This window comes from Saccostrea echinata, unplaced genomic scaffold (genome assembly GCF_033153115.1).
Source record: "Saccostrea echinata isolate AGI-Se365-2 ecotype Australia unplaced genomic scaffold, CSIRO_AGI_Sech_v1 ptg000027l, whole genome shotgun sequence".
In the NCBI taxonomy this organism is placed as follows: Eukaryota; Metazoa; Mollusca; class Bivalvia; order Ostreida; family Ostreidae; genus Saccostrea; species Saccostrea echinata.
The window spans coordinates 10171295-10198922 of NW_026889776.1; the positions used below are offsets into that span (position 1 = coordinate 10171295).

General features: G+C 33.1%; 2 protein-coding genes across 2 annotated transcripts; one reads left to right on the forward strand and one right to left on the reverse strand.

Moving 5' to 3' along the window:
• LOC133193497 (collagen alpha-6(VI) chain-like) lies at window positions 1-12605 on the forward strand. The gene is given in 10 exon segments (XM_061329468.1): window positions 1-68; window positions 2745-3044; window positions 5741-6004; window positions 6390-6992; window positions 7937-7984; window positions 8564-8590; window positions 9010-9254; window positions 10330-10379; window positions 10381-10528; window positions 12400-12605. Coding segments are annotated over 10 exon segments (1875 nt in total). The 5' UTR covers window position 1; the 3' UTR covers window positions 12523-12605.
• Window positions 12212-27323, reverse strand: LOC133193496 (receptor-type tyrosine-protein phosphatase C-like). Its single transcript, XM_061329467.1, has 23 exons — window positions 27192-27323; window positions 26339-26674; window positions 25922-26071; window positions 25443-25586; window positions 24707-24850; window positions 22715-22813; window positions 21686-21835; window positions 21092-21264; window positions 18646-18760; window positions 18389-18465; window positions 18217-18253; window positions 17837-17922; window positions 17469-17591; window positions 17187-17341; window positions 16743-16878; window positions 16375-16497; window positions 16074-16167; window positions 15805-15881; window positions 14903-15037; window positions 14576-14695; window positions 14205-14353; window positions 13635-13770; window positions 12212-13124 (listed from the first exon to the last, which is right to left on the reverse strand). Exons 1-23 carry the CDS (start codon window positions 27316-27318, stop codon window positions 13017-13019), a joined length of 2994 nt encoding a protein of 997 aa, XP_061185451.1. The 5' UTR covers window positions 27319-27323; the 3' UTR covers window positions 12212-13016.
• Between the last annotated feature and the right edge of the window lie 305 nt (window positions 27324-27628).

A 27628-nucleotide genomic window follows, 5' to 3' on the forward strand; every position in this document is an offset into this window, starting at 1 on the left:
AATGAAGCTGTTGTTTTTAGTTTGCGTTCAGCTTTCAAGTGTCTTTGTTCACGGAGCATTTAAAGCTGGTAAGATATTGGATATTAAACAGAGTTTTTGAGAAATGGTTAATTCTATCTGCATGTATGTTAAGAAACATGTAATTTCTTGATACAAATGGAAACTTTCTTTGAGTTTGGAATTTGCTTAACCCCTTCTTGTAATAGATCTAGAACAACATTTTTTTTTATTTCATTTCAAAGAAAAGTATAAGAATCACAATTTCATTTTCTGAAAATATGTGTAATGTCTTTGTAAGAAATGTCTTTATAAGAAATATTACTAAGTATTGGAATTCAAAAAGTAAAAAAACCTTGACTGAAAACTATATAAATTTGCTCGAGTTATAAATGCTTCTGGGAAATATTAAAAAAGGAAATATTTTCAAATAGAAAAGTAAAATGTTCAGCCAGACATATTTCTGATTATTTCTTTCTGTTTTGGAGCAAGCTCATATTTTCAGACTATGACATTTTCTGTACTGCTTGAAGGCGTGTGTTGAATGTTTCAAATGGAAACTTAATGAAAATTTTATTTAAAAAAATGCAAATTAAATAAAACTGATACACAATGAAGAAAAAAATTCCATAAAAGACAGTTCTTTGTTAAATTTGTGCATGTTTACCCAAAACCGCATGCGACTGATTTTGAAAATATACTGTAAACGTATTATATTTGGCTGTGTAAATGTATCCTATTTAAATAATAGCGCCTTTCTTAAAAAGCATGCAGCTACCGCTTTAGCTGCAGACAGGCACGTAGCAACGATTTCAAAAAAAAAAAAGGGAGGGGGGGGCTAAACTGACCAAAAGTGGGGGGCCAACTTACCAAAATTATCTGATAAGCAAAAAAAAAGGTAATTTACTGTCCAAATCCTGGACTTTCCTGGTGCTATACCTTCCAAGCAAAAAGTGGGTGTAGGGGGCAACCAGCATCTAAAGGAAAATTTACTATATGTAGCAAAATACTATACTCAGAAAAAAGTGGGGGAGCCCCCCCCCCTCGCGTTCTACGAGCTTGGCAGAACTGTAGCTCTCTGATTGAGATAACTAGGACAGACAAACCAGAGAGTTAAGATCCAAGCATGGTAAAACCGAAGATTTACGACGCCGCTTTCGTATATCCGAATTTTCTCAACCATAGAGCTACAGATCTGCAGCTTTATGTACTACCGCTAAACCAAGTACTTGTATGCAACACACTTAAAAGGCGCTAGACCGAATCTTCACTAATTTGTTAAGAAATCAATTTAATATCTGCTATATATAGTACACGCTAAATATTATACAAATGATGTACATTTGTAGTACTTAAAGTACTTCATATAAGTACTCAGTGTAAATACATTTAATTTCTTTTTTTTTTTTTTATATATATATCATCCTATCCCTGTCACTGACGAGGGAGATCATTTAGACAAGAGATATTTAGACCAAAGGTCTCCTGCAAATAGAAGCAACGTGAAAGTTTTTATCGCAATGTGAACCTATTGTCCTCGCTTTGGATTTTGCATGTACTCACAAAGTACTGTACTTCGGTCATTGGCAGTCAAAAGGCATGGCGCTTTTATTCTACTTAAGTATTCAATTAATTTTTGGAATTGCCAGTGCAGTGTACAAAGCAGGTCTGTTGAAATCTTTTCTAAAGCCTTAAATTTGGAATTTGGAATTTAAAATTATAAAAAAAAAATGAATTTGTGCTTACATATGTAATAATTTTGGTCTGGTCTTCATGCGTTCTAACACGTGGTGGAATGTAAAACTTATCGATAGCCAGCATAATTTTAGAAATCGGGCAATCGTTATCTAAATGGCGTACTGGATTACACGTAAATTCATTAAAAAATACATATAACAGTTAATTTAAAAACAGAATTTTATCTTAAAATAGTATCTAAGTATATTAATATAAAAATGCAATACTTTATGATACAAATCCCCAAGAAAACATACAGAGTTTAAATAAAATTTTATTTTAGAAATTAATTTTAGGAAAATATTAAACAATGGTTCCTACTAATTACACAATGTCCAAGGAAAACTTTCATCACAAGGATTGTTAAAATAAATAAAGCGTCTTGCATATGTTATGTTCTCATCTGGAAGGTACATGTACATGTCAGTACAATATCCAGCTTTAGAAGGGATTTAGGACCAATGAACCAAGTCATAAAGCAAAAGCTCATTTCAGTTAGAATCTTTAGGTTATTATGAAGGTTTCATAGAATTGGTGTTGTGTTACTTGTCGGCTCTCTATTTCCAGGCGCGGATCCAGGAATTTTTTCAAAAAAAAAAAAAAAAAAAAAAAAAAAAAAAAAAAAAAAAAAAAAAAAACATAAGTTCCCTTCCTTATCCAGAAAATTAAAAAAAGAAGTAAAACACCCATTTCGTGGTGGTAATGGTGGGTACACGTTTTCTGGGGGGGGGGGTGTCCTAAGTCATTTCTTATTTGCTTCAGTATATACTTTTAATACCTATGCAAATTCCAGGGGGGGGGGGGATCCGGACCCTCCCCGACCCCCCTCTAGATCCGCGCATGATTTCCCATTCCCTTTCTGTCCCTTGCAACATATAATTATATATACCATCCTCCCCTAATATCCAGTTTGAGAAATAGGTGACTGTTGCTTATACGTGGACAGATCTCGAAATTACAAATCAATCTTTTCTTTCAGAATATGACTTAGTTCCGGAATTTATTTTCAGAATGTGACCTAGTTCCGGCTGACTTTGTCTTCCTGTTGGACTCTTCCGGAAGTGAGACTGCAAGAGGATTCAATACACAGCTCAACTTCATCTCAAACTTTACGTCCAATTTTGAGGTGGGACCAAAGAAGGCGCAATTCGCCGCGGTGACGTTTTCTACTGGTGTATACAAAAACTTCTTTTTAAACGAGCACCAAAGTCAAGCGGATGTGTTAAACGCCATCAGCAAAATTGCCTACCGAGATGGTGAAACTTACACTGATCTCGGACTTAACTACGTCCGGTTGAATGTTCTTCAAGGTATGTTCAGTAATCACGTGAGAGCAGCGACATCTGGTTTGAAGAATAGATTGTACTTACAGTCGTACAACAATACTGTCCTCGATAAATTTTCAAGTGAATAAACATGTAGGGCTTGCTAGTCTAAAGGATCAATTCGTTATGATGCAAACCTTCTTAAAGGCTAGGGCTTATACTTTTTACATTTCTAAAATACACAAAGCAATTCACCAGAAGCAATTAAAATGTTTTTCCTTTAGTTCTAAATCAAGAATGTTTTTCATCAATGACCAAGTATATACTTTATTTAATTTAAGATTTTATTAAAACCATGAGCACTAGTATAATTGATACCAGTTATTTCTTTACGATTAAAACGATCATGTCGTCAGGTTGCTAAAAGAACATGGTTAAGTCTTGTTACTTAAGTACCGTAAATTCCTATATATACACGAGGAATTAATTTTCGCGTAATTTTGCGAAAAGAGTCACTCGCAAAATAAAAATGCTCGCTTTTATTTTTAGACTTAAAAATAAATACAATTTCTCAATCAACGGTCAAAACGCAAATTCATCTTCTTGCGACTTGGCGTCTTCAAGTCAAATCGCGATATTAAATGCTCACGTAAAATAAGTAATCTACAGCATAGGAAGGGTCTGGGTTACATAATTTCACAACGGCCCTAGCAAGACGTAAGATGAGGAAATTCGAGATCCTGATCTGTTAGGACAAAAGCGAAGGTTCTTATTGTTCAACTTCATTTGGAAACCAATAACCATGTACATTGTACATATAACTCTATCACTCGTCAAAGAGGGTTTATACATGTAGTATGAAAATTAAGTTAATTAGGCATAATAAAAAAATATATTTGTTTACGGTTACCCGACCGACCCTATATCTAATAGCCAACCCCAATTTTTTTTCGTTGTAAAAATCCAGAAGTCACTCATTCGTCGGTTTAACTTTTACATGCATCTTAATCAGTCAAGCGTTTGAATTGAAAGTACTAGAAATAGTTAGTGCAACATGGAATTAAAAAGAAATACAAGACAGTTTTTAGCTCACCTGAGCTGAAAGCTCAAGTAAGCTTTTCTAATCACCCGTTGTCCGTCGTCCGTCCGTCCGTCTGTCCGTCCATCCGTCTGAAACTTTCCACATTTTCAACTTCTTCTCAAGAACCACTGGGCCAATTTTAACCAAACTTGGTACAAAGTATCTTTGGGTAAAGGGGAGTTTAAATTGTTAAAATCAAGGGCCAAGTCCCCTTACAAGGGGAGATAATCAAGAAAAGACAAAAATAGGGTTGGGTCATTAAAAAATCTTCTTCTCAAGAACCACTGAGCCAGAAAGGCTGAAACTTATGTGGAAGCATCCTGGGATAGTGTAGATTTTAAATTGTTAAAATCATGACCCCAGGGGGTAGGGCGGGGCCACAATAGGGAATCCAAGTTTTACATTGATATAAATAGGAAAAATCTTAAAAAATCTTCTTCTCAAGAACCACTAGGCCAGAAAAGCTGAAACTTATGTGGAAGCATCCTGGGGTATTGGAGATTCTAAATTGTTAAAATCATGACCCCCGGGGGAAGGGCGGGGCCACTATAGGGAATTCAAGTTTTACATTGAAATATATAGGAAAAATCTTTAAAAATCTTCTTCTCAAGAATCACTAGGCCAGAAAAGCTGAAACTTATATGGAAGCATCCTGGGGTAGTGGAGATTCTAAATTGTTAAAATCATGACCCCAGGGGGTAGGGCGGGGCCACAATAGGGAATCCAAGTTTTACATTGAAATATAAAGGAAAAATCTTTAAAAAACTTCTTCTCAAGAACCACTAGGCCAGAAAAGATGAAACTTATGTGGAAGCATCCTAGGATAGTGTAGATTCTAAATTGTTCAAATCATGACCCCCGGGGATAGGGCGGGGCCACAATAGGGAATCCAATTTTACATTGAAATATGTAAGAAAAATCTTGAAAAATCTTCTTCTCAAGAACAACTGGGCCAGAAAAGCTGAAACTTATGTGGAAGCATCCTGGGATAGTGTAGATTTTAAATTCTTAAAATCATGACCCCCGGGGGTAGGGCGGGGCCACAATAAGTATTACAAGGGGGGAAATCTGGTTAAGAACAGCATGGCCAAAGTTACTCAGGTGACCGATGTGGCCCATGGGCCTCTTGTTTCATTGTGTGGTAGCTGTAAGGCAGTTGGCAAGAAAGATATTGTCTATCGCCTATATGGCAAGCCCAAACAAAAGTAAAACACCACACAATGGTAAAACTGTTTTGTATTTCAACCAATTCATGTGAATTTGTGTATAAAAAAATTCAATAAAATAAAAAAAAATCCTACCTACCGACCTTATTTTATTTCAGCATGTAATAGTAAACAAACATATTTTTTTGTTTGGCCTTACACAAGGCATTTTCCAAACTTTACGCTTAATCGTTAAATGCAAGTGGAACTTGGTAATAAACTTTCTCTTTTCAAATAATTAATATGTTATCAAAGCTACATTTGAAATAAGAATGGGTGTGCTTTTTGTGAAGCATTTTAAGTCTATTTAGGAAGCAGGGTAACAAATGGCATATAACAAAGTAAATGTGTATTTGTATGGGTATACAGCAGAAATTAACTTTTAATAAAAATTACGCAACATAACTTTGAAATTTTTAATTTTAATTTTTTTATCTTAATTTATTTAAAAACAGAAAACCATGGTGCACGACACAACGTGGCTAAATACGTCATTGTATTGACGGATGGGCGTTCCAATGATAACTCAAGGACAGTCAGTGCAGCCATGGCTCTTCACAAAGTCCCGAACGTGACGGTTATAGCTATTGGGATCGGGCACGGGATTGACAGGAATGAACTGAATATCATCGCCTCGGACAGAAACCATACCTTCGTCGTTAATACTTTTGAGCTTCTCCACACTCTACAGGTGGAACTCGTGGATAAGACCTGTGTCCGTGAGTTACTTTCCCTTTATAAATATGTAATAATGACGTTACAAATGTTGATGTCGAATATTACAATCTTCCTACTAACACAGCGGGAGGCTGCTTTTTTCCTTCATTCGGTATTTTTTTTGTACGACATTAAATAGAACATAAAATGTATCTTTGAATTGAATAATTATGAAAATTGACGGAATCGTACCTACCAAACTTTGGTTTCACACGTCTGTAGAACCTGTCTTGGATCCTCCTTTTTCCTAATGAAATATTGAAATCTTGTAATTGCAGCCCTGCGCGAATGAAAAGAGCAAACCAAAACCTATTATTAGTTGTATTTGTAAGAAAAAGGTATGGAGGTGAATTCTTTTCATTGTTTTATGTTTTTTCTCTATTACAGTATGCGGTGACTATCCGGCAGATATTGCCTTTCTCATCGATTCCTCGGGAAGTGAACAAGGATCCAACTTCGACAACGAAAGGAACTTTGTCGAAATGGTGGCCAATGAATTTAATTATGGCTACAATGATACATTAATTGCTGTGTCACAGTTTGCAACAAACGCCAGAACCGATATTTACCTCAACCAATACCCAGATAAACTTGCGCTCATGCAGGCAATAGCACGAATACATTGGATGAACGGAGAATCCAACACACATCTTGGGCTGAATGAGCTTGTTCGCAATGTTTTTCACAATAGACATTCCCATACGCATGGTCACCATGGACACCAGGTTATAACCTACGGTCCGCGTGATGCATCTGTCAAAATTGCCATTGTTCTTACCGATGGCCGATCTCTAGAACCAACTCAGACTGAGAAAGCAGCCCGACAACTGCACAGTATGGGGGTGGAAGTGTTTGCTATAGGAATGGGACGTAGTGTGGACTATAGTGAACTCGTGGAAATAGCCACAGACAGGGCGCATGCCTACAGAGTGCCCAGCGCAAAGGACCTTGAGGGCATCCATACCAAGATTGTTGAAGCGATTTGCAAACGTAAGTATATGAGATTTTAATGGGGTTTTAAATATTTGTTTTGTCTTTTTTTTTGGGGGGGGGGGGTACGGTCTTTTTGTATTGACTATCCAAAGAAATATGAGAAATCAGCAATATTTTTCATAGATTTATATTTAAATTGGTAACCTGAATAATGTTTACCTGCGGGTATAGTGGGTGAATTTTATAAGACTTTGTCATAAGGTTAAAAAGTTGCAAAATTTTGTATAGAATTATATCGAAAGCAACACAAAAGTTTATATCTAAGCACCCATAAGAAAACTTACGATTTCTTTATATTTAAGGGATTTATTATTTATGTCATTTCTAATCAAAATCAGTCAAAAAAATTATCAATCCATGCATCAAACTTTTGTGTTAAGTATTCTTAATGTTAATAAACGGTGTCTGGAGTCCAACGCTAAAATACAGTACTAGTAGTATAATTAAGGAAAGACGAAAAAAAAGAACTGAGAAAATGTCTGCTATTAAATATAATCACGCCTGTAAGTAATAACGTTTTAAAAAATACCGCTATTTGAATATATCCGAGATCCTATGGATATCTTTGAAAAGATTGTCTGATCCAGTAAGACAATAGCGAAATCAATTAAATGGAATATGCAATCCTTAAAAATATGCAGGATCGCTCAATGAACTTTTTATTTGAATAATATTTTACCTTTGTTGACAATTTATAATTAATAAATGATCCACACAGAACAAAACCATTCATCAAGTAACATAATTATTTGTGCAAACTTGGTCAGTTATCGACATTTCACCTTTGGAACTGACATGATCTAAATGTTCTTGTTAAGGAGGCAAAATGGATGCTAGAGTTAATATTCACAGGCTCCTTATCGGATTCCTTATCTTGATAAATGCTGCCAGAGAGCTTAAAAAATACATTAAAATGAAAATTTCTCAATATTTGTTTATAGTTAAGGTACCTCCACCCACAACAACTCCGGTACCAACAACAACAACAAGTAAGTACATAAACAGAATGATGCACAATAAACTTTGTGAAAGTAATACATACAACGCCACAGGTTTGAACAGCAAAACTTTAGACAAAAATATTCAGCTAAGTACCAAACAACAAATTAAAAAGAATGGCAAAAAAGTACTTTACAAGACCAACAACAGATGAGTACAAAAAGAACATTGAACACTAGGTGCTTCAAAATACCACAACAGAAGCCACAAATAATGGGACACAGGTGCATTTGAACTAAATAGAGCAAACGAACATTTGTAACAGGTAAATGTATGTACCATTAAATAAAAAAAAGCACTTAAGTACCATACAATGTAAAGAATAGATAAAGATTAACGATAAAACAAGAGGAATAAAAGCTTGAACAGTGATGCAATCAGGAAGCACCGACTGATAACTTTTATCACATTACGTTCGAAAATGAAAGTCAGTATCGTACAACATGGACAACATACCTCATAAAAATAACATAAGTACCATACAATATTTTTTTTTTATATAGGAAAAAAATTATGACATTTTTGCAACACATTCATACTTATTTAAAAAGAACTTCCTCTTTTTTCAGCACTGCCAAGTACTACCGTCAAACAAGGTAACTAACAAATTAAACAAATCAATGAAATGGTAATTTTACCCTTAGGAATATAATTAGGTCCATGTTAACTTTCCGATATTTTGAATGTATATCAATGGTTAAGTACTCAAATTCTGTAAAGGGCCCAGCTCTACCAATAGACGAATGTCCTGATTCGCTAAAGCATTTGATAGAAATGTTATTATTTTGCTATTAATGTTGATATATTTTTTTATAGAATAAATAATCTGCTTTTTATAAATGAATAAGAAAAATCTCATGAACTGGAATTCACAAAATTTGATACATGTACATGTGCAAGGAAATGTATAACAGATTTTATGTATGGTTTGGTATTCGAAAACTTGTAAATGGCAGTTAAACTTTCACAACTTCAAGAGATAATTTCTTTTGTAACTAAATCTGACTTATTTCAGCCTGTGGACAAAAGCCAGCCGATATTGTGTTTTTACTGGATGCATCCGAAAGCGAAAAGGCCGAGGGTTTTGCAAAAGAATTGCAATTCGTCTATAACTTTGCAAGAAAATTCCACATAGGGCCAGATAACGTCCAGTTTAGCGCTGTGACGTTTTCCAGTGATATCCGAAACGATTTTTATTTGAACACTTATCACAATCGACACGACGTTCTTAATGCTATCCAGAAAATTGCTTACATGCAGGTAACATGAATTTCCAAATTAAAATCTTTGTATGCAGTATAATGTAATTGCCGGAACTCAAAAGCGGATAATTTACACTATGCCCATAAGAATTAATCTTTCGCCGAAATAAGAACTCTCCCATTCATTAAGTTTATTTAACATTAACAATACATCATCTTGATACATGTACCTTATGTCTGTGAAAGTCAATTTCCTCAACGCTCTCATATCGTCAAAATTTCAACATATACTTTTGTTTGAATTCGGCCAATTTACGAGGGTGTATATATACAGGTTTATGATACGAAAATACAGTAAAACATGTATAAATCTCAAACTATCACACATAAACATGCTTGTTTATAAGGGAAATTGGCTTGTACCTAGAAACAATAACTCTGAAACTGATATAAAAACTTTCTTTTCTTTATAGAATTAATATTTTAAAAAATTGCAGTTTTCAAAATTTGCTGTATGAAGCAAAGGTATTAAAATTGCATGATTTTCCTACTAAACTCTCTCCTTTCTTGGAAATCCAAGAAGTTGTCTTCATAAAAAAATACATTTAAAAATCATTTCAGGGAACAGCGGGTTATTCTTTTGAATTAATTTTTTATAAGTAAGTCAGCATTTCGTAAATTTTATGGTCGTTATAATGACCTCGTTAGCAATTGTTATGATCATCACTGGGTCGTAGTTTGACTGACATATTGCATAGCAGTTATTAGACCTGGCTTTGTTTTCATACTTATATTGGACTACGGAATATTCAGTCTATCAGATCAATACATAGGGCACACGTAGGGCTGACTGGTCGACAGGGGATGCTTACTCTTCCTAGGCACCTGATCCCACCTCTGGGATTTCCGGGGGTCCGTGTTTTAGGCCATGTTCAAAACTTTGTTTTGTCTGTATTTTTTTAAGTCGATCACTTGTCGTTATCTTCACCTTTTTTTCATTACAGTATTAATACATATCCTTCAGACCTGATAAATGCATGTCAGTTTACATGCTTAATGCTTAAGCTGACTATTTCTAGCAGTTTTATTATATTGCTTTACTACAAACTTTAATATAAAGTTATGTCTCACAGGGTGGTACCAATACGTCGTTTGGAATCCAGTTCGTGCGTGAGAATAGCTTAACCACAAAATGGCGCCCGTGCAAACGCAACAAAGATCGTGATTGTCATAACAGACGGACAGTCGGCGGATCCAGCTGCAACAAAACACGAGGCGCAGCTGCTTCATCATCAGGGTGTCCAGGTGTATGCGGTGGGAGTAGGTTCAGAGGTAATTCTACATTTCCTTACTTTTCACCATGTTTTCTTATATACTGCTATTATTTAAGTGGCGATTTAAGCAAACTCGTTTGACGATGACCAAATAGCTCAGCTAGAATTAAGATACTTATCTAGAGGTCAGAGGGCCGGGGTTCTCTTACCAACAAAATTGCCTTCCTGCAAACATCTGCTGCAAGTCTGAAGCAGACATTGCTGCAAACTTGCTGCAGACATTGCCGCGAGCTTACTCCTATGGAGCTTAAGAAACCATGACAGTCCTATATAAAGCCTTTGCGTTTGCAGCAAGTTTGCGACAAGTATGTACCAAGCTTACAGCAAACATTTTACCATGGAAATAAGTATGCTGCTAGTCTGCAGAAAACATTGGATTTTCCAAATATGGAAACCTTGCTGCTAACTTGCAGCAAACATTGCTGCACACGTGCGGTAAACTTACAGCAAACATTGCTGCTAACTTGCACCAAACAGTTTAGTTACTGTTTTAGCACATTCCTGTCCATAAGCAACACGTTCGCAGAAAGCCTTTGTCCTGACCTTAAAATCAACCACATGTGTTTCACATGTTGCAAGTTTCTGAAGTGTGGGTAGTCTATCTTTATGTTCCTAGACAATGCTACCATACTTTTTCATAATTAAAATGTAATATAAAATGTTTATTTCTGACATATACAGAAAATTAAAGAATTTTTGCACATGACTTAGAATAAAATTAAAAACAAAGTACAGTTACCTATTTATGTGAAAACATATAGACATTTATGATTGATTTGGAACTTTTAATACATTAATGAAACATACGAATGTGATATTAAAATAAAGATTGAAATTCATAAATAGATTTAACCTACATCAGTTACTTGAACATCCTTTAAAAAGACAATTGTTTCATATTAAAACAAAATCAGATCTTACCAATTAGATGTTGTGTATGCAAAAGTACACCTACATCCAGAATTATGCTTTTGTAATCATTCAAAATGGTATATATTCCTAACAAAATATTGAAACATCTCCAACTTCAATTCAAACATTTCAAAAGGGCGAATTCTGTGTTGACTTCTGCGTTTCATTGGCCGACTTAACTTGTTTACTGTTCTTGCGAACTTCTTGCAAACATTCAATTTGTTAAATGTTTCCTGCAAACTTGCAGCGAACAACAGATTGGCGTGTATATTTCTTGCAATGTTCCTGCGAACATGTTGACTTCCTGCAAATTTGCTGCATGCTTGCAGCAATTGCTGCAATGTTTGCCGCAAGATCGCAGCTAGCGGTAATCATCCGCGAACAAGAAAATGTTCTTCCTGCGAACAGTTTTGTTTGCTGCAAACTTGCAGCAGACTTGCTACACGTCTGCAGGAAACATAACTGTTTGGTAAGGGTTTGCATCTTTGTCTGGTCTGTCAAATTTTCTTCCATCCTGTTACATTCGGTGATGTACAGTGCCCTGAAAGTGATAAATGAAAGATCTACCAACTGTATGTGCCTTTTGAGGTAATTTCGAAATATTTTAGGAAGGGTTATTGAGTTTAGAAGGATTCTATTGCTAGAAACCGTATGGATCAATTTGGGGATACCTGTCTAGATGTAAGAAACCTGCGTTTGAAATATTGTCTGCCAGTCACATTTAATTTCTTTCTTTTGAATACAACAGGAAATAGACTACTATAGAATGTAGATTTTTCTTGTATTTTATAATTATATAACTTTTGTAAAACTGTATATAAATATTACAATGCCAGGAATTCTGTTCATAATCAGCCAACCCGCTGAGCAGGTATCCGGTTTAAAAACCATAAATCGTTTTGAGTACTTTACAGTTAAATGTCACAATTGAATTGGTTCATTTTTTGTCAACTACAGGTTGATAATTCGGAGTTGAAGGCGATCTCCTCTAATGGTTCTCCGATCCTTGTCGGCGACTTTTCATTGCTTCACGATATTCAGACTTCGTTAGAAACAGCAGCATGCCACGGTGGATCGTAGTGCTTTAAATTTCATGTCATCTGTATTGTATTGTGCTATTCTATTTTACTCTTGAATAAATAAAATATTCATATTTATGAAAAGGAACATTTATTTTTATAAAGAATACTAGTAATGCATATTTTAAGGTGAAAATAAATACGTATTGCTTTGAGTCATTTAGATAGAATATTTGAACAAACCCAGAAAACTTACTGAGAAGCAACTACAAAACAAAAACATAATATTGATGAATACCTAAACTCTCTTTTCACAAAAATGTTTTTATCTAATAGTGGTTACACGCGTTCAGTAGTGGTTAATAAAGTACGCTTAAACAACGGTGACAAGAAAATCATAAACATATCAAATAATTACATGTTACTAATTTCTTTCATTTCCTGTATTCCTCCTCAGTTTTAAAGCAATTAAGTATGCTTTTGAAAGCAACATGCATATTTTTTTCTGCGAAGTTTCAGAATTTGCACAATTTGGTGATTACACTGTAGACACCTTCAATTCAGCAAATCTTTCTTCATTTTGTCACAGATTACACGTACTGATTCTTTTTTAATGTTGCAAAGACATTTACGAAACACATCCAAGCTTAATTTAAGGTCTTCCTGAAAAGAAAACAATATTTATTATTAAATTGTCCCGAATCATATCCTAATCATATTTGTGGACATGTTTAAGTTGGGAAATATAAAACGGAAAACCATTATTTTATAAAATTTTACAATCTTTAACAAAGTACTTGGCCTCTCATTTAATAAGTTTTACTCTTTGTCACCCATATATGCTTTGTGACAAGTTTGGATCAATTTGGTCAAGTGCTTCTGGAGACAAAAGTCAAAAGTGTTTGATGGCGAAAGACAGAAATAGCAATAAAATATAATTAACCTGAGTGACCCAGATGACAAGAACAGCAGGTTCGCGGAGTTTGCTTATTGGATTATGATTCAATGTTTTTTGTGATCAATTTAAGTGCTGCCGGAATTATCAATTCCACAACAGAACTATAATAAGATCCACTAATTTGACTTTAACTGATAAAATAATACTGTTACATGCCAAGCGCTGAATAGTTAAGTAGACAATCGCAATCTAATGTTTTCCTTACAAATGCTCACCTTGGTTGATATGAATTCTGGTCTTCTGGTTTGGAGCTGATGTATCCTTGCGGAAACATCCACTTCGTCATCTAGAAATACTTGTTCCAAACAATTATGTACCGTACACAACACCTCACACCCACTGGCGCCATCCCTGTGCAAGAATGACAAATTATACTACTGAGCTTTGATTAACATTTCCATAAGGGGTGTTAAACAAATCGACTAAATCAATTGTCTCTTTAAATCAGATAAAAGTATGTAATAGAAATGCAACGTACAACAATTCTGTATACAGGATGATTTTTGCCACGTTATTTTCGCATTATCACACATGCAAATGATTTTTTTTAGTTTAAAATTCGTACAGACACAGTTGTATTAAAGAGATAACGCTGTTTTTTCGAGTTCGTTCTGTCTTAAATTCCACTTAGGACAAATGGGGCGAAAATGAAACGGGGCGAAAACTTTCCTGCATACAAAATTAAAAAGTATATAGAAGTAAACCAAGTCAAATAAAAAGCAATGCTATATACCTACATACAGTAATGTTAACTGATGGACAAAAATAGTACCAAAACTACTTACCCACTTAGTAAAATAATTGGTAACGCTGGATCTGTTTCTAGAATTATTGTCAAAACTTTCAGCATATCAGTATAGGCCCCGATATTCCGGTATTTGATTGGCCACGATGACATTTCGCAAATAGAGAGAGAATGGTCAATGCTTTTCTCCTTTTGTCATACAAAGAGGAAAGAAATGAAATGCATGCAAGTTAATTTTTTTTTTTTTACAATTTATTTACGTCCAATTACCCGTATGTTTTATCAATTTACAAATTGTTGCATAAAAACAAAATAGAAGTTAAACTGTAATCATTACGATATGCACAGATTACGAAAAATATCTGTATGTGAAATGTGAATATCGTAAGTAGGAAAACCCCCGCTTTTTACCTTATTTTGAATTAGAAGTTCGGTATGACAAAGGGTTTCTGTGATGGAAGTTTTATTTAAATCTTTATGCGTGTCTTCATCAGCGTGTGTCGAGATTCCATCTAAAAGTCTCTGTGTCACCTAAGAGATATACATTAGAAAACTGCGTTTTACAATCCAAAAACTTAAAGATGAATGTCTAAGATACCTTATCTCTGAAGTATAAAAATTAGTAAATTCAACTTCAACACAAATATCGATCATATACTCAGTATATTGAAACTTAATGGTAAAAATGTTGAATTAAACTTCAAAATAAAAGTAGATATTTATGATTATATTGCTTACTTCCTCTGTCTCCTCACGTGACCCTATCAATACAATAACGCGGCAAGGCATCTTTGAAATCACTGCAATTGTGTTGTCTGTGCTGAACGTAAGGGGTAGCTGTGATATAATGAATCTGTCCTGGGAAAGATAGGACTGCAAGAAAAGTATATTAAATAAAGCACAGAAAATATTATTTACAATTTGCAGTCCAGTATTATATATTCAATTGGATAAAATGAACAGGTTTTTTTCTAGTATATATATTTTTTTAACATTTGAAGCCCTTTGTGGTACTGTATACAAGGACATTTTCGCCCCTCTTTCAATTTTGCCTCTTTCATCCGCGTCACAAGTAATAAGCGAGTGTAAAACAGGGCGAATTAAAAGAAGACAGCATTACATTATTTCTAAAACAGCGCTATGACCGGGCGAATTTTAGACGGGAAAAATTATTAGCAAGTGTGAAAGGGTAAAAATAATACGGAGAGAAAATAACATGTATATACAGTAACACTTCAGCCTTTTTAATTTGGTTATGAGGACAATTTGGAACCCTACAGTCCGCGAGAAGGAAAACAAAAATACTTCAATGTTCTAAGTTTACCCCCTTTCTGACTTGTCCCTTCCTCAGAAATACTGATTTGAAAAATTTAATCTGTAGAACTTGAGTATGCTTCTATCATTTGACAGTTTGAATCCAAAATGTTTTAAGATGAATGTTTGAAAGCTTTTCTTTGTCGTTGTAAAACAACCTTTAATATATTATCAAATAATTATAAGACCTTTTCAAATGCCCCTCGTAAATGCTGGGATCTATGCTATATATATTGTGAAACAGAAGCATATACAAATTTTAATTACTGAATGGTTAAAACGATCTGTGCAGAAAGAAGCAGTTTTGATTTCATGCAATGACTTACCGGAACAGTAATAGAATTTGTGAACAAAGGTTTGTCACTTTCCAATTCATCCCCAAGAGAGAAATAAAATCTATCCACTAAAATAACAAAAATCATTCTTTGGCATTATAAAACCACTTATTTTCGTGGGGTTAAATTTGCGTTGGTCCTTTGGGATTTTAATAATTTGTGGTGTAAGTTAAAAATTTGTAATTTTAGATTTGATTTCAAGGTTTTCTTTGACCATACGAGAATAAATGATTCAGAGCAGAGTTTATAAAATCACTTACACGGCAGAACATTTATATTTGAAACCAAGTCCATATTTCTAAAGGCTTTTGAATAGTCATTCAGCTTATATGTCGGTCTATTCCTTTCAATCACCTGAAAAAAAAAATTACGAAGTAAATATTTAAAAACATGTAACAATCATAGGCTTCCCAATATTTTGATTGGAGTACGCTTTGTTGTTGAATAATTGTGAAAATGGTAACCAATCAGATTACGTCTTTCAAAAAAGCTCTCAGCATTAGGTATGATGATTTTTTTTTCGAACCAATAGACCATATTTAATATGATAAAATTATATACAGAAAACATATGGGATACTGCATCATTGTCCTCGTTTTCCAGCATATAATACTTCCGCGGGAGGGGGTTGTAAGTGTTCAGAAAAGCCTCAGCCAAAAGACGATGAAGCACAACGTATTGTGTCTGAAAGACAACGGCAAAATTTTGTTAAAACTTTTTTCATGATAATGAATGCATCTCAAATTGCTATGGGATTTGGAAAATAATTTTGGTCCATTTATTAAACAAATAAGATGCTTTGGCAATACCTCGGAGATAGGCTTGAAGACCCTTAGGTAACAATAAAATGGTAAGAAATAGCTGAGTTGTGTACATTTTTAACTATATGATACATGTAATTAGATTAGAAATACCGCAAGTATACTCACAAAAGACTGTAGCATATTTTGCCTGCATCGTCTCATCGTCTGTACATATTGCAGGACATTTATCTTTTTGTTGCCGAGTCCTCGGTTATAAAGGGCATCCAAAGCTATGTATACGCCTGTCCTTCCAAGTCCATCACTGTCATTATAATGTAATGAAGAATGTCATACTGCGTTTATATTTTATTTATTGCACTTTGTCCAGATATATAATAAATGCACAAACAGTAAGTATGTCATTATTATTATCTCCAACTTTAATGTTATTGCTTTATTTTTAAACACATCAGTGTTCTTAGACCATTCTAAATTTTTGCACTACTATCATCGTCAAATTTACCGTACGTAGTGTAAATATATGTTCAAATGTATATATTTTGAAAGTATTGTATAAAATTATATTAAACATATATTAATTTTAGAAACACGCGTCAAATATAATTTAACCTGCACTGCACCAGCAATGGGCCATTGATGCTGGAAGAAGTGACTGGAAAATGGATGACCCGGAAATAAAAGTTTATGAAGTCCGTTGGTATGACGTCATCATCTTTTGGCCATGAATTGTAGTGGAAAAGACGTATCTCTCTATTCAACTTTTCCTACAATCAATCTGTAAGCTATATGGATTGCATGTTGGACTAAAACTGATCAACATCTCTCTCTCTCTCTCTCTCTCTCTCTCTCGCCTTGCGGATTGATCTGACTTTTTTGCAAGTATTGCCTTACCTTTTGCAGTGTCAGAAAGTATAGAGAATAACAAGCATAGTCCCGCTTCTCCTTTGTTGCCACAGCATAAGTTTGAAATGTCTGAGTCTCACCTACTTCTGGCCAGTTTGGAGCCCAATCACTCTAAAATATCAAATAGTTTTACTGTGGTTTTAGGTATAAATCTTATTTCCATATTTGCACATAAAGAACGTATAATCCGAAAGGTATAGAAGAATGAAATAATACAATGCATAGTAATTTTAAATTAAATACATATGATATGTGAAACTAACTTAGAAGTTATTTAAAATGATTAGTACACCACGCAAAGGAAGAGGACAATGCTTTGATATGTAAGACAAAAATATAAAATTATTTGCTTCTACCTTGCAGTCATGTCCTCTGGAGAAGATAACAATTTTGGAGACGTTTTTCATCCAAACCATTTCCCAAACTGCTGTGGTATGACTCACTTTAAAAAGTAAAGCGTTAATTAAAATCAAGCAAAACTTTTAAAATGCTATAAAAACCCCACATAACAGCGGAAAAATAAAGAATTTACATACTTTTTGCAACAAATACTGAAAATTATTTTGAAATGAAATCTTTCTTAATTATCAAATGATTTGTACAAATGTGTTTCTAAATACGTTTTTCACATCTGTAAAAGAAAATAAACTCTGCGTTATCAAATCAGTTTTCTACGCACATTTATTTATTACATTTAACAATACATGTAAAATAATATACAATATACATAACTCACCTTCTGCTGCAATGTATGCTAGTTTGCCTTCTACATTCTGCAAGGAAAAGGAAAATGCTTCAATCGTATCTTGTAATGAGGTAATATATGATTTAGTAAACTAAAATATCTCACTCCTTGCTCATCCCTTTCAAGAAAATCAATCAGGCAAGAGAGTTTGCATTTTACAAACCTTAATATAGTTGGCATTCAGGACTTCCCCATTAGAAGTATCACTTGGCAATAACACTTTGTAATAATCCTCTGAAACTGTTATTTAAGCGAAATTAATACTATTTAATTATCAATTACCATTAAATTAATCCTTTATTCATATTTTGTTCTACAATGTTCTCTTCCATCTAAAAAAATGTTCATTTAGAAAATAAAAAAAAATACAATTAAAATTTTTAATTATTCATTTACAAATATATGAATAATAGAACCTACAAGACATCATAGAATATCTGGAAAATCTAGAAAATCTAGAAAATCTAGAGAATCTTTTTTTCTGGTCACTGTCTGTCATGTTTTTTTGATCACGTTGTATGCCGGCATTAAGATACTGCAAATAAGACAAATGATACAGAATTGATTGATTGTATGTTGGTTTACGTCCTATTTGAGAATTTTTTCACTCATATAGAGACGTGTGATACAGAACTGAGATTTCTAGCACAATGACTCCTGACCTGAATACACGTACATTCATTTTAAAATTTCTAGCATTGTATATTCGTTAAAAAGGTACCTTTTGATTTTCAACTTAATTTTGATGATAGGCCTGCAGGCATACTTACGCAGCTATCATAGGACTAAGAATTGTCCCAAGATATACTTAGGACTCATTTCACCTCTTAGCGTGGTTTTCGAAAGTGTCTTATCCTAGGAAAGTTCCTAAGAATTGTCTTAATCTTTAGACAGTTTATGAAGTGTCCTTAGCTGATCTTAAAAATAATGCCGCGCTCGTGTTGCTTGTGACTAGTCGAAGTCGCCGTATTAGACTTGATAAAGTGTTCAAGGACATTGACAACAATCTTGATGGATTCAGAATATTTAAATATATTTGTTCATCGAATGTTTGTCTCAATCAATATATTTATGTTTCCTTAATTATACATCTCTCTCTCTCTCTCTCTCTCTCTCTCTCTCTCTCTCTCTCATAAAACATAAGTTGGCATTTTTTTTAAAAGAGTTACTAATATTTTATTAAAATGTAATCTTATCCTTTGCTAGTTATACTTGATAACGCTGATATAAAAACATTACTTCTTGTTCACCTTCTCCAAAATTCTTCTGTGGTCAAGTTTATTGGTATTATTTCCTTTTTCACATATTGCCTATCATGCTCTCTTTTTGAACAATTATAGACAAATTAGAACATTTGGAAAATTTTCTCTACTTTAAGAAGTTATGAATTTCTGATTCGAAAAAATAATTTTTTATACATAATGCGAACAAGTATATAAAGATGTTTTAACATTTGGCTGAATATAGTATAGTATTGTTAACATCCAATTTCAAATGAATTTCAAATTGTTTTATTTCATTTTCCAAAATTTTTACATGCATTCTTTATATTATATCGTATAGAGGAAATGTTACCTGTATACATCCATGTCATTACTATGATTTACACCATTGGTATTATATTTAAGAGATATCTATGGTCTTACCCCACTCAATCCCCAAGGTATATTAAGATTCATTAAAGTAAAAGTATCAAAATGTTTTCTATAGTTAATGTTAGTAATGTAGATTAGGGTAGTGTAAAAAAAGTAATCCTGTCAAATTTACTTACGACTCTCATTTTTATTTAATTTTCTCGTAATACAAGCATCAACAGAAACAAAAAATATATCAATTTATTGAACAATATTATCTAGGCACGTTGGATGTCCAGTTTTAAATTTATGTTCGAATATTTCCCACTCACTTCAGACGTATTAGTTTAGGATGACCCTTTGATTTACATGCCTAAGTTTGTCTTAGGATCATCCTAAAATTTTTCTTAAGATTATTCTTAGGATCTTTCTTAAGTCAATTCTTAGGAAAGTTTTGTAAACATGTCTACTGATTGTTAATTTCATGTATCAGTTTTGATGTATACTATAGGGAGTCTCTTTTGAATGTTTTGAAAGAACTTTAATAAGAAATATTTTTATGATCCCGATCAAACGTCCTGACTTTCCCTAACACAACGATATCATACTTAACTGTAGTTTACTAAAGTATCAAAGATTTTACTGTAGTAAGGCAAAGTATTTTTGTTAGGGATTTTAGATTGTTTTATTTTATGTTCTCCAATTCATGCATGCGCATTTTTCTTTTAAATGGAAACTTTACTTGCATATTCATATATTATTTTCAAACTTTGCATCATAAGTATTGAATTAAAAAAATTTAAGCATCGAAAATTCAAAAAAGGTTCCAAAGGAAAGTTTCATAGTAAATCAAAGTATGGACGTTTTTACTATATTTAACTATAATAACTTTTTTCTTATGATTGTAGTTAGCATAATTATAAAAGAAAATCAATCACAAATTTATGGCAGTGAACCCTGGCAGATTAAAAGACAACTGTACACAATGCAAAATACTATGTAATAAAATGAATCATTGTAGAAGTCATACTCTTAACCATGTACAATGACGTCATTTCTATAATACCTCATAAGATCGATCGATCGATTGATTGATTGACTGTTGTTTTTTCCCGAGTCGGCAGTATTTCAGCCATAATTATATCGGAGAGAAAAATAACACATATTGAGTACAAAAATACCGGTAGATTTAAAATAATATTTTTTTGATCCCCTTTATAGTTGAAAAGTGGCAAAACGAAAAATATTTTGCATTTTAAGTCAAACGTAACTTTAAATAAATAAGCTTTTACCGAGAACTCAGTTCTTAATATTGAACAGTCTTCTGAGGTCTTCTCTGCAACAATTCTTTGGAAACATTTTACTGGAATCTCCGTTGTATGAGATCTTCTTGATCCTGAGAAATCTAACATGTTAAATGTGTCGTCTGACATTTCTACTGCTAATGTACTACACTGACTTCGTCCTATAACACAAACCGTGGAATAACTCATGTATAAAATATGATAAAATGTGGGGTGTTTTTTGTTTGCAAAATAACTATAATGACTACTCGCTCGATTGTCATACAGAGAACTATTAATACTGTAGTAAATATAAAACGGAAGCTTTATTTTTGATTGCAAAATGATTTAAGTACATTTGTATGACTTGAGCGAATATAAACCTTATTTTGTTTGGAAAATGGCAACATTTACAGATAGAGGCCAAGTTTGTGGATAGTACCAGGTTAATTCATAGGTAGTAACAGTTTATAGCTAGTAAAACATTTCAGATTGCTAGAATGTACAAAATATATATTTAACGGAAGATATTTCGTAGAATTATGCATCACAATGACAATATTTATAGAGAGAATCCACATTTGATTAATTATAAAAGCTTACGTTTATGTTTTCTTCTTTTTGGTCCTGTACAACATCTGCCTGCTCCGTAGGCTGTTATTATTGTCAGAACTACAACGAATGCAGACATCGCACCACCAAAGATCGGTAAAAAGTCTTTAAACAACTCTTTGCTGTCTTTCCGTGAGGTATCTGGAGTAAGCAAATGTGGAAACTGATAGGAAATATATATGTGATTTTATGTAGATAAATACAAGCAATTTAAATGGTGTCAGAATATCGATTTTAAGCATACATGTAACTGCCTACGACTTCAATCTTTTCTCAGCACATTTATTGAATGATATGCTACAAAAAAGACCGAGATAGATAAAACAGAGCCATTTTTCCGAGTTTAAAATCTTAATCTTACTGCAGGCAAGCGACCTGCAAATTAGCAGCCAAATCAGAATTTCCCTGAATTTTTTCTTTATACTGTTAACTAAAGCTTAAAATAGAAAACTACAATGAACTACAATGCATACTTTTATCAACTTTGGCATTGTGAAATTTTATTTAAAACTTTGATTTGTTTTTTTTACATTAGTATGACACTATACTTCCTCTAAATTTTACTCTTGACCTTTTTAAGGTTAACAGACATTCAGGTCTCCACATAACGTATCATATTGAAAATAACACTTGAGAAATATCGCATTTGAATATAAACGTAAACTTACATACAATTAGAAATCAAAACGTTTACAAATGAAAATGGATACAGAATTTTTGCTATTGTAAGCAATAGCTTTTGTCATCCTGAACTGACCTCAATGGTGCTGGCAATATTAAAGTTGAAAGCAGAATAAGCAAGTTCTATTTAAAAGTTTTGCGAAAATTTAAAATTTTCAGAATACAATTTATTTTGTTTCCATGGCAACAGAAACTAATTGTAAAAAATTGAAAATAAGCACATTAAGCATTTGACGATTTCAAATACTGTGAGGTTTCTTCGGATTGTCTAAGCGACCTGCAAGAAATTCGAGCTTGTTATATACAGTAAGAGTTTATACTGGTTCATGCACATCATACCATTTTTTATGTCTTTTGATTCCCATATACATATGCCTTCGAAACACCAATCACTACAGTTATGCCGACAGTCATGACCAAATGTACAAGGTTCGCATTCTGAAAAGAATAATATACAAATTTAAAAAATAATACTGTAAAGTCACATATTTTCTTGAGATCAAATTAAGAGTTAGAGTAAATGTTGTGGTTGCGAGGGTTTGATTTCGTGGATGAAGAAATGCTAAGTTGTAATTTATTTGAAATTTTACTTTTCGAGGACATGAAATTATGTGTCCCTTATATGGTAAGTCCTTCAGAAATATTTTGGACTCGAGCAAAGTGAAAGACATAATTAACAGAGGGCGTTAAAAAATTATCTGCAATGAAAAATAAATAACATATTTTAATTTTATAAAGCTTTTTTTAGAATCGTCTTCAGCGACATGAAATTTATGCCCAAATATTTGCTTCTTACTTCAACATCTGTATATCTGGGCTTTGCTTCTCTATGGACTAAAGAACAAAGATAGCTTAAAATATACTGACGTCATATTAAACACGATGCTAACTTCACACACAATAGGAAACAGTTCGAATACGAAGTTGCAAAAGTTTTAATATCAATCTCGTTAAGGTAACACTGTGTGCAGATATGAATATTGACTTTCACTTGCCTTGAATCATCAGGAAGAAAGGGGTCTGGGGAACTGTTTTATTTCCTACATGATTAAAGAGGAGTATACGTCTGGAATTTTATTTAATTACGTATTGAAGTACCAAAAAAACTAAAAAAAAAAAAATAAAAAATAAAAAAGTTTTTATGAAAAGAAGAATAGGTATCACCGTATGGTATAATGTAACCAAGGAACCAAGGAACATGATCTTAACTACAAACAGCAACTAAATACATATACTTTAATACAAACAAAGGTTTTAGATGCTACATGTATTTTCACGTAAAGCTTGACATTTTGTGTCTATTCTATTGTATATTCCAAACAAGAAAACTATTTCTATGGCATGCAAAATATACATAAATATGATCATTTAAAGTTAGTCACCAGTCATATTCAATGCCACAAGGTCAGTAACCTTGATTTTTGTAAGGTTTTGTAGTGCATCACTCATGGAAGATGCTGGAGCTCAATGATTCACGTTTGAACCAATGCAATGAAAAATATGAAAAATATTTTTATATGTTTATCTATTCAAAGATCAGCCTTAAGGCCCTGAGGTCATACATACCATGATATACCATGTTACTCGACACCATTTCACATTACATAATATAAAATAATGATAATTTTAAAAAATTCAATACTTTTGTACGGTGTTATATCGCTATCTCTTATGCTAAAGATAAATCCTGTCAAAATGACCCAAGAACAGTCAGACAGATGCCTAGAGAGGGATCAAAGTTTCACTCTGCTTTGCAAAGGACACAGTAGACTACAGAACTTTTAATGATGCTGTTTTTATCTTTTTGAAATTTTGAATTTTTATATAAAACAGTTTCTTTACATTCTTTATATCAGTAGGAATCTGTTTGAGAAATAAAATAAATTCAACAATTGTTTGAATTAAAAGTATTTAGCACACAAGAACTTACAAATAGTCACTTTGTGCTCAAGATCCTTTAAAATAGTCTAAAAATATTTTAATATTTTTCTGTACCTGTGAACTGTGAAGTTTATTTTCATATAATCTGACATTCGAGTTAATCACGTGAAATGATCTGGACTACTTGTTCATATCTATAAGTAAAAAGGCAATTTACTGTAAATGTACTTTTAACGTTAACGATATTTTATAACCTTGGGAGCACCTTTCTGTCTTCTTATTCAAATTTAAGCACACGCTAATACAATATAAAAAACAAAAACCCATGGAACCTCGGCTCGACATGCACTAATTTGATATACGTTAATCAGTTGATTAGGAAAACTGTACTAAATTTTAATATGTTTGTTTATGTATATGTACATTCACAGTAAACGAAGAGAAGTTTACCTGTATCACATTTTTCTCCCCTATATCCATCCTCACAGAGGGGTTCCGAATGATCACAATGTCCCGTTATATGATTGCAATCTTTTAAAAAACATTTTCCGCACAAATTCCTGCATCTCTCGCCATAACTTCCTTTGTCACAGTCTAGATATCAAAAGGGAAAAGTTTGTAATGATTTGGACCTACATGTACTATTCACGTCTAAGTTGTTTCGTGGTGAATATTAGTTGATAAGTTCTGTAGCGAACAAAACATGTACATGAAATCAAGTTCGCTAAGGTTCGAAATATTTTTTTTCCTGATACATGCAAGTTTGATAAGAAATAATAATTAAGGGAATGAACTGAGTCCTGCGCTTTTTAAGTTCTTGCTGAAAAATAAGCTATAAAAACTTTAAAAGCACGCTTTAAAAAATGTTGTAAAGAATAAAACTTGAAGTTCTTTAATGTTCGAAAATATGAATTTGTTTTTAAAATATTTCGTAAAGAAAGCAAATTTAAGACAATCAGGACGTCTAAGTACATGTAAATATAAAAAAAAGTTCAAATCAAATAAATTCAAAAATAATTAATTTACATCTTACAGATGATAAACAACCTTGTGTGAATCGAAATGTCGATCTCTGGAGAACATTTTTGAAAATATGCTACAAAAGATTTCGTGAAAAATGCTTTCTTTTAAATGAGCTTATTTTCTGAATAATGATGGATGTAGAGGAAAAGATACATAATCATACACATGTTACAATGCGATCCGCCAAACCCAGGTATACAACCATTTATACACAATCCGTCACGTGGGTCACACTTCTGTGATTCACCTGCGCACCGTTCATTACATTTCCAAGCACAGTTCTGTCCAAAAGTTCCATTAGAACAAGCTTAAAAAAGAATACACAAAGACGAATTACTGAATATTTCAAGAATTTTGTGACATGCTTTCACAGCATAATTTCATATGAAGCCAAACACTTATAAGTCTTTGGTATTACGACACTTTTAATGGCTCGGGTAATTTTAAGTAACGGTAGTTTGAAATAAAAGACAATAATGGCATTGATTTAACAGAAATTCTCTAGAATTTTGATAATAATCGCCACATATATAGAAAAAAGTGCCTTGTTTACGCTTACTTTTAGGAGTTCAGACATTCGGTCACCTTTCAGTTACCTGAATGGCAGAGTTTCATCCTTTGATATTCCTATAGTTTACATACCTGTATCACAATTTTTCCCTATCCAGCCATCCTTGCAACCAATCAGACATTCACCCGTCACGTGATGACAAGCAGACATAAGTGAAGATTCTGCGCAGTGTTCGATACATGTCAAATTGCAGTCTTCTCCATAATAATTGATATCACATGCTAAGAAAATAACGAATGGTGTCTAGTTGAAATATCTGAATAGAACTGGTTAATGTTTAACAACGTTTTGCTCAATTAGATGATTTTTGCAGCAAATATGACAATTGTCTTGCAGAAGATGGCAATAAAATGAAATTTAAGCAAATGCGATGTGCAGTTTTGGCAAAGTATTAAATAAAATATTGTTGAAAATGTAAAACTTAGAAAGGATTCATAATTATGGTTAGGTTTTTATTTCTGTAAGAATACTACAAATTTCTACGTTACTTTCATTGCAGATTTCTCCTTGGTATCCGTCCTGACACCCATTTAGACACGTCCCATTGAACTGATCACAGTCAGTGTTCTCACGACAAAGTCCACATGTATCAGTGCAGGTCAATCCTTTATACCCAGGTTCACAACCGGAGTCACAGGATCCGCTGAACTGATCACAGTAAGTGTTGTTACGACAAAGTCCACAAGTCTCAGTGCAGGTCAATCCTTTATACCCAGGTTCACAGCCAGAGTCACAGGATCCGCTGACCGGATCACAAACTGTATCATTACGACAATGGCCACATATTTCACTGCAGTTTCCCCCAAAGGTTTTGTTATCGCAAGCTGAAAGAAGTAAAGTGTGCTGCTTATATTATATAAACCGTCGATTTATGCAGAAAATACAACTAATTTTTAAGGCATATTTTTATTTAGAACAATTGTAGAGTGATTAAAAAATTCTCCTATTGGTTTCTATTTTGAGCATTTGGTTTACTTAACAGCCTAGACAATATAAAATATACCAATACTGGCTTGTGACCTAATCTTGGAAATATTTCTCTTTGCTATAAGTTAGACGATCATTGCTCAAACTGTCGATTTAAATCAAGTTAATTGTCTATAAAATAATGTTCATATTACATTTTAATTGTAAAATGATTACCCTTATCAACAACCGTTGATAAATGCTTCTACTCGATACATTGGATGGAATTAATTTTAAGCGATCCAAGTCTTTTTAAAAAAAGTTACTATAATATAACTTTTGTATTGTGCCAAATGATTAAGCGCTCTAACCTAAGTTCGAATTTCTTTTGATAATGAAACTTGTAGTAAGCTAATGAAAGATACAAGTATTAACTTTCGTTGCAGTAAAATCCTTGATATCCCAGGTCACAACCCTCTGTGCATGTTCCGCTAACAGAGTCACATCCTGATCCGGTCAGACAATGTCCACACTTGAGTGTACAGTTTTCACCATACGTCATGGCCATACATTCTGAAATGAAAGTTTCAGCCGAATGTCAAGGCACAAACGATAAACAGTTAACATTAATACAAAGTGTACAAATACAAATACAACATTTAACAAAGTGAAGACAAAAGCTGACTATTTTTTGTTTATTTAAGTCCTGCAAATCAAGTAAATGAATTTATACGTAAACTTTTTGGAACTAGATTAAATTTGTCGTCCTGATTAATTTAAACTTAATTTCTTCCCTTAGCTCTACTGCTATAACTGATTTACGTAAAAAAAATGAAGCATTTTCTTGAATGTGAAAATATGTAAAAAGGAAT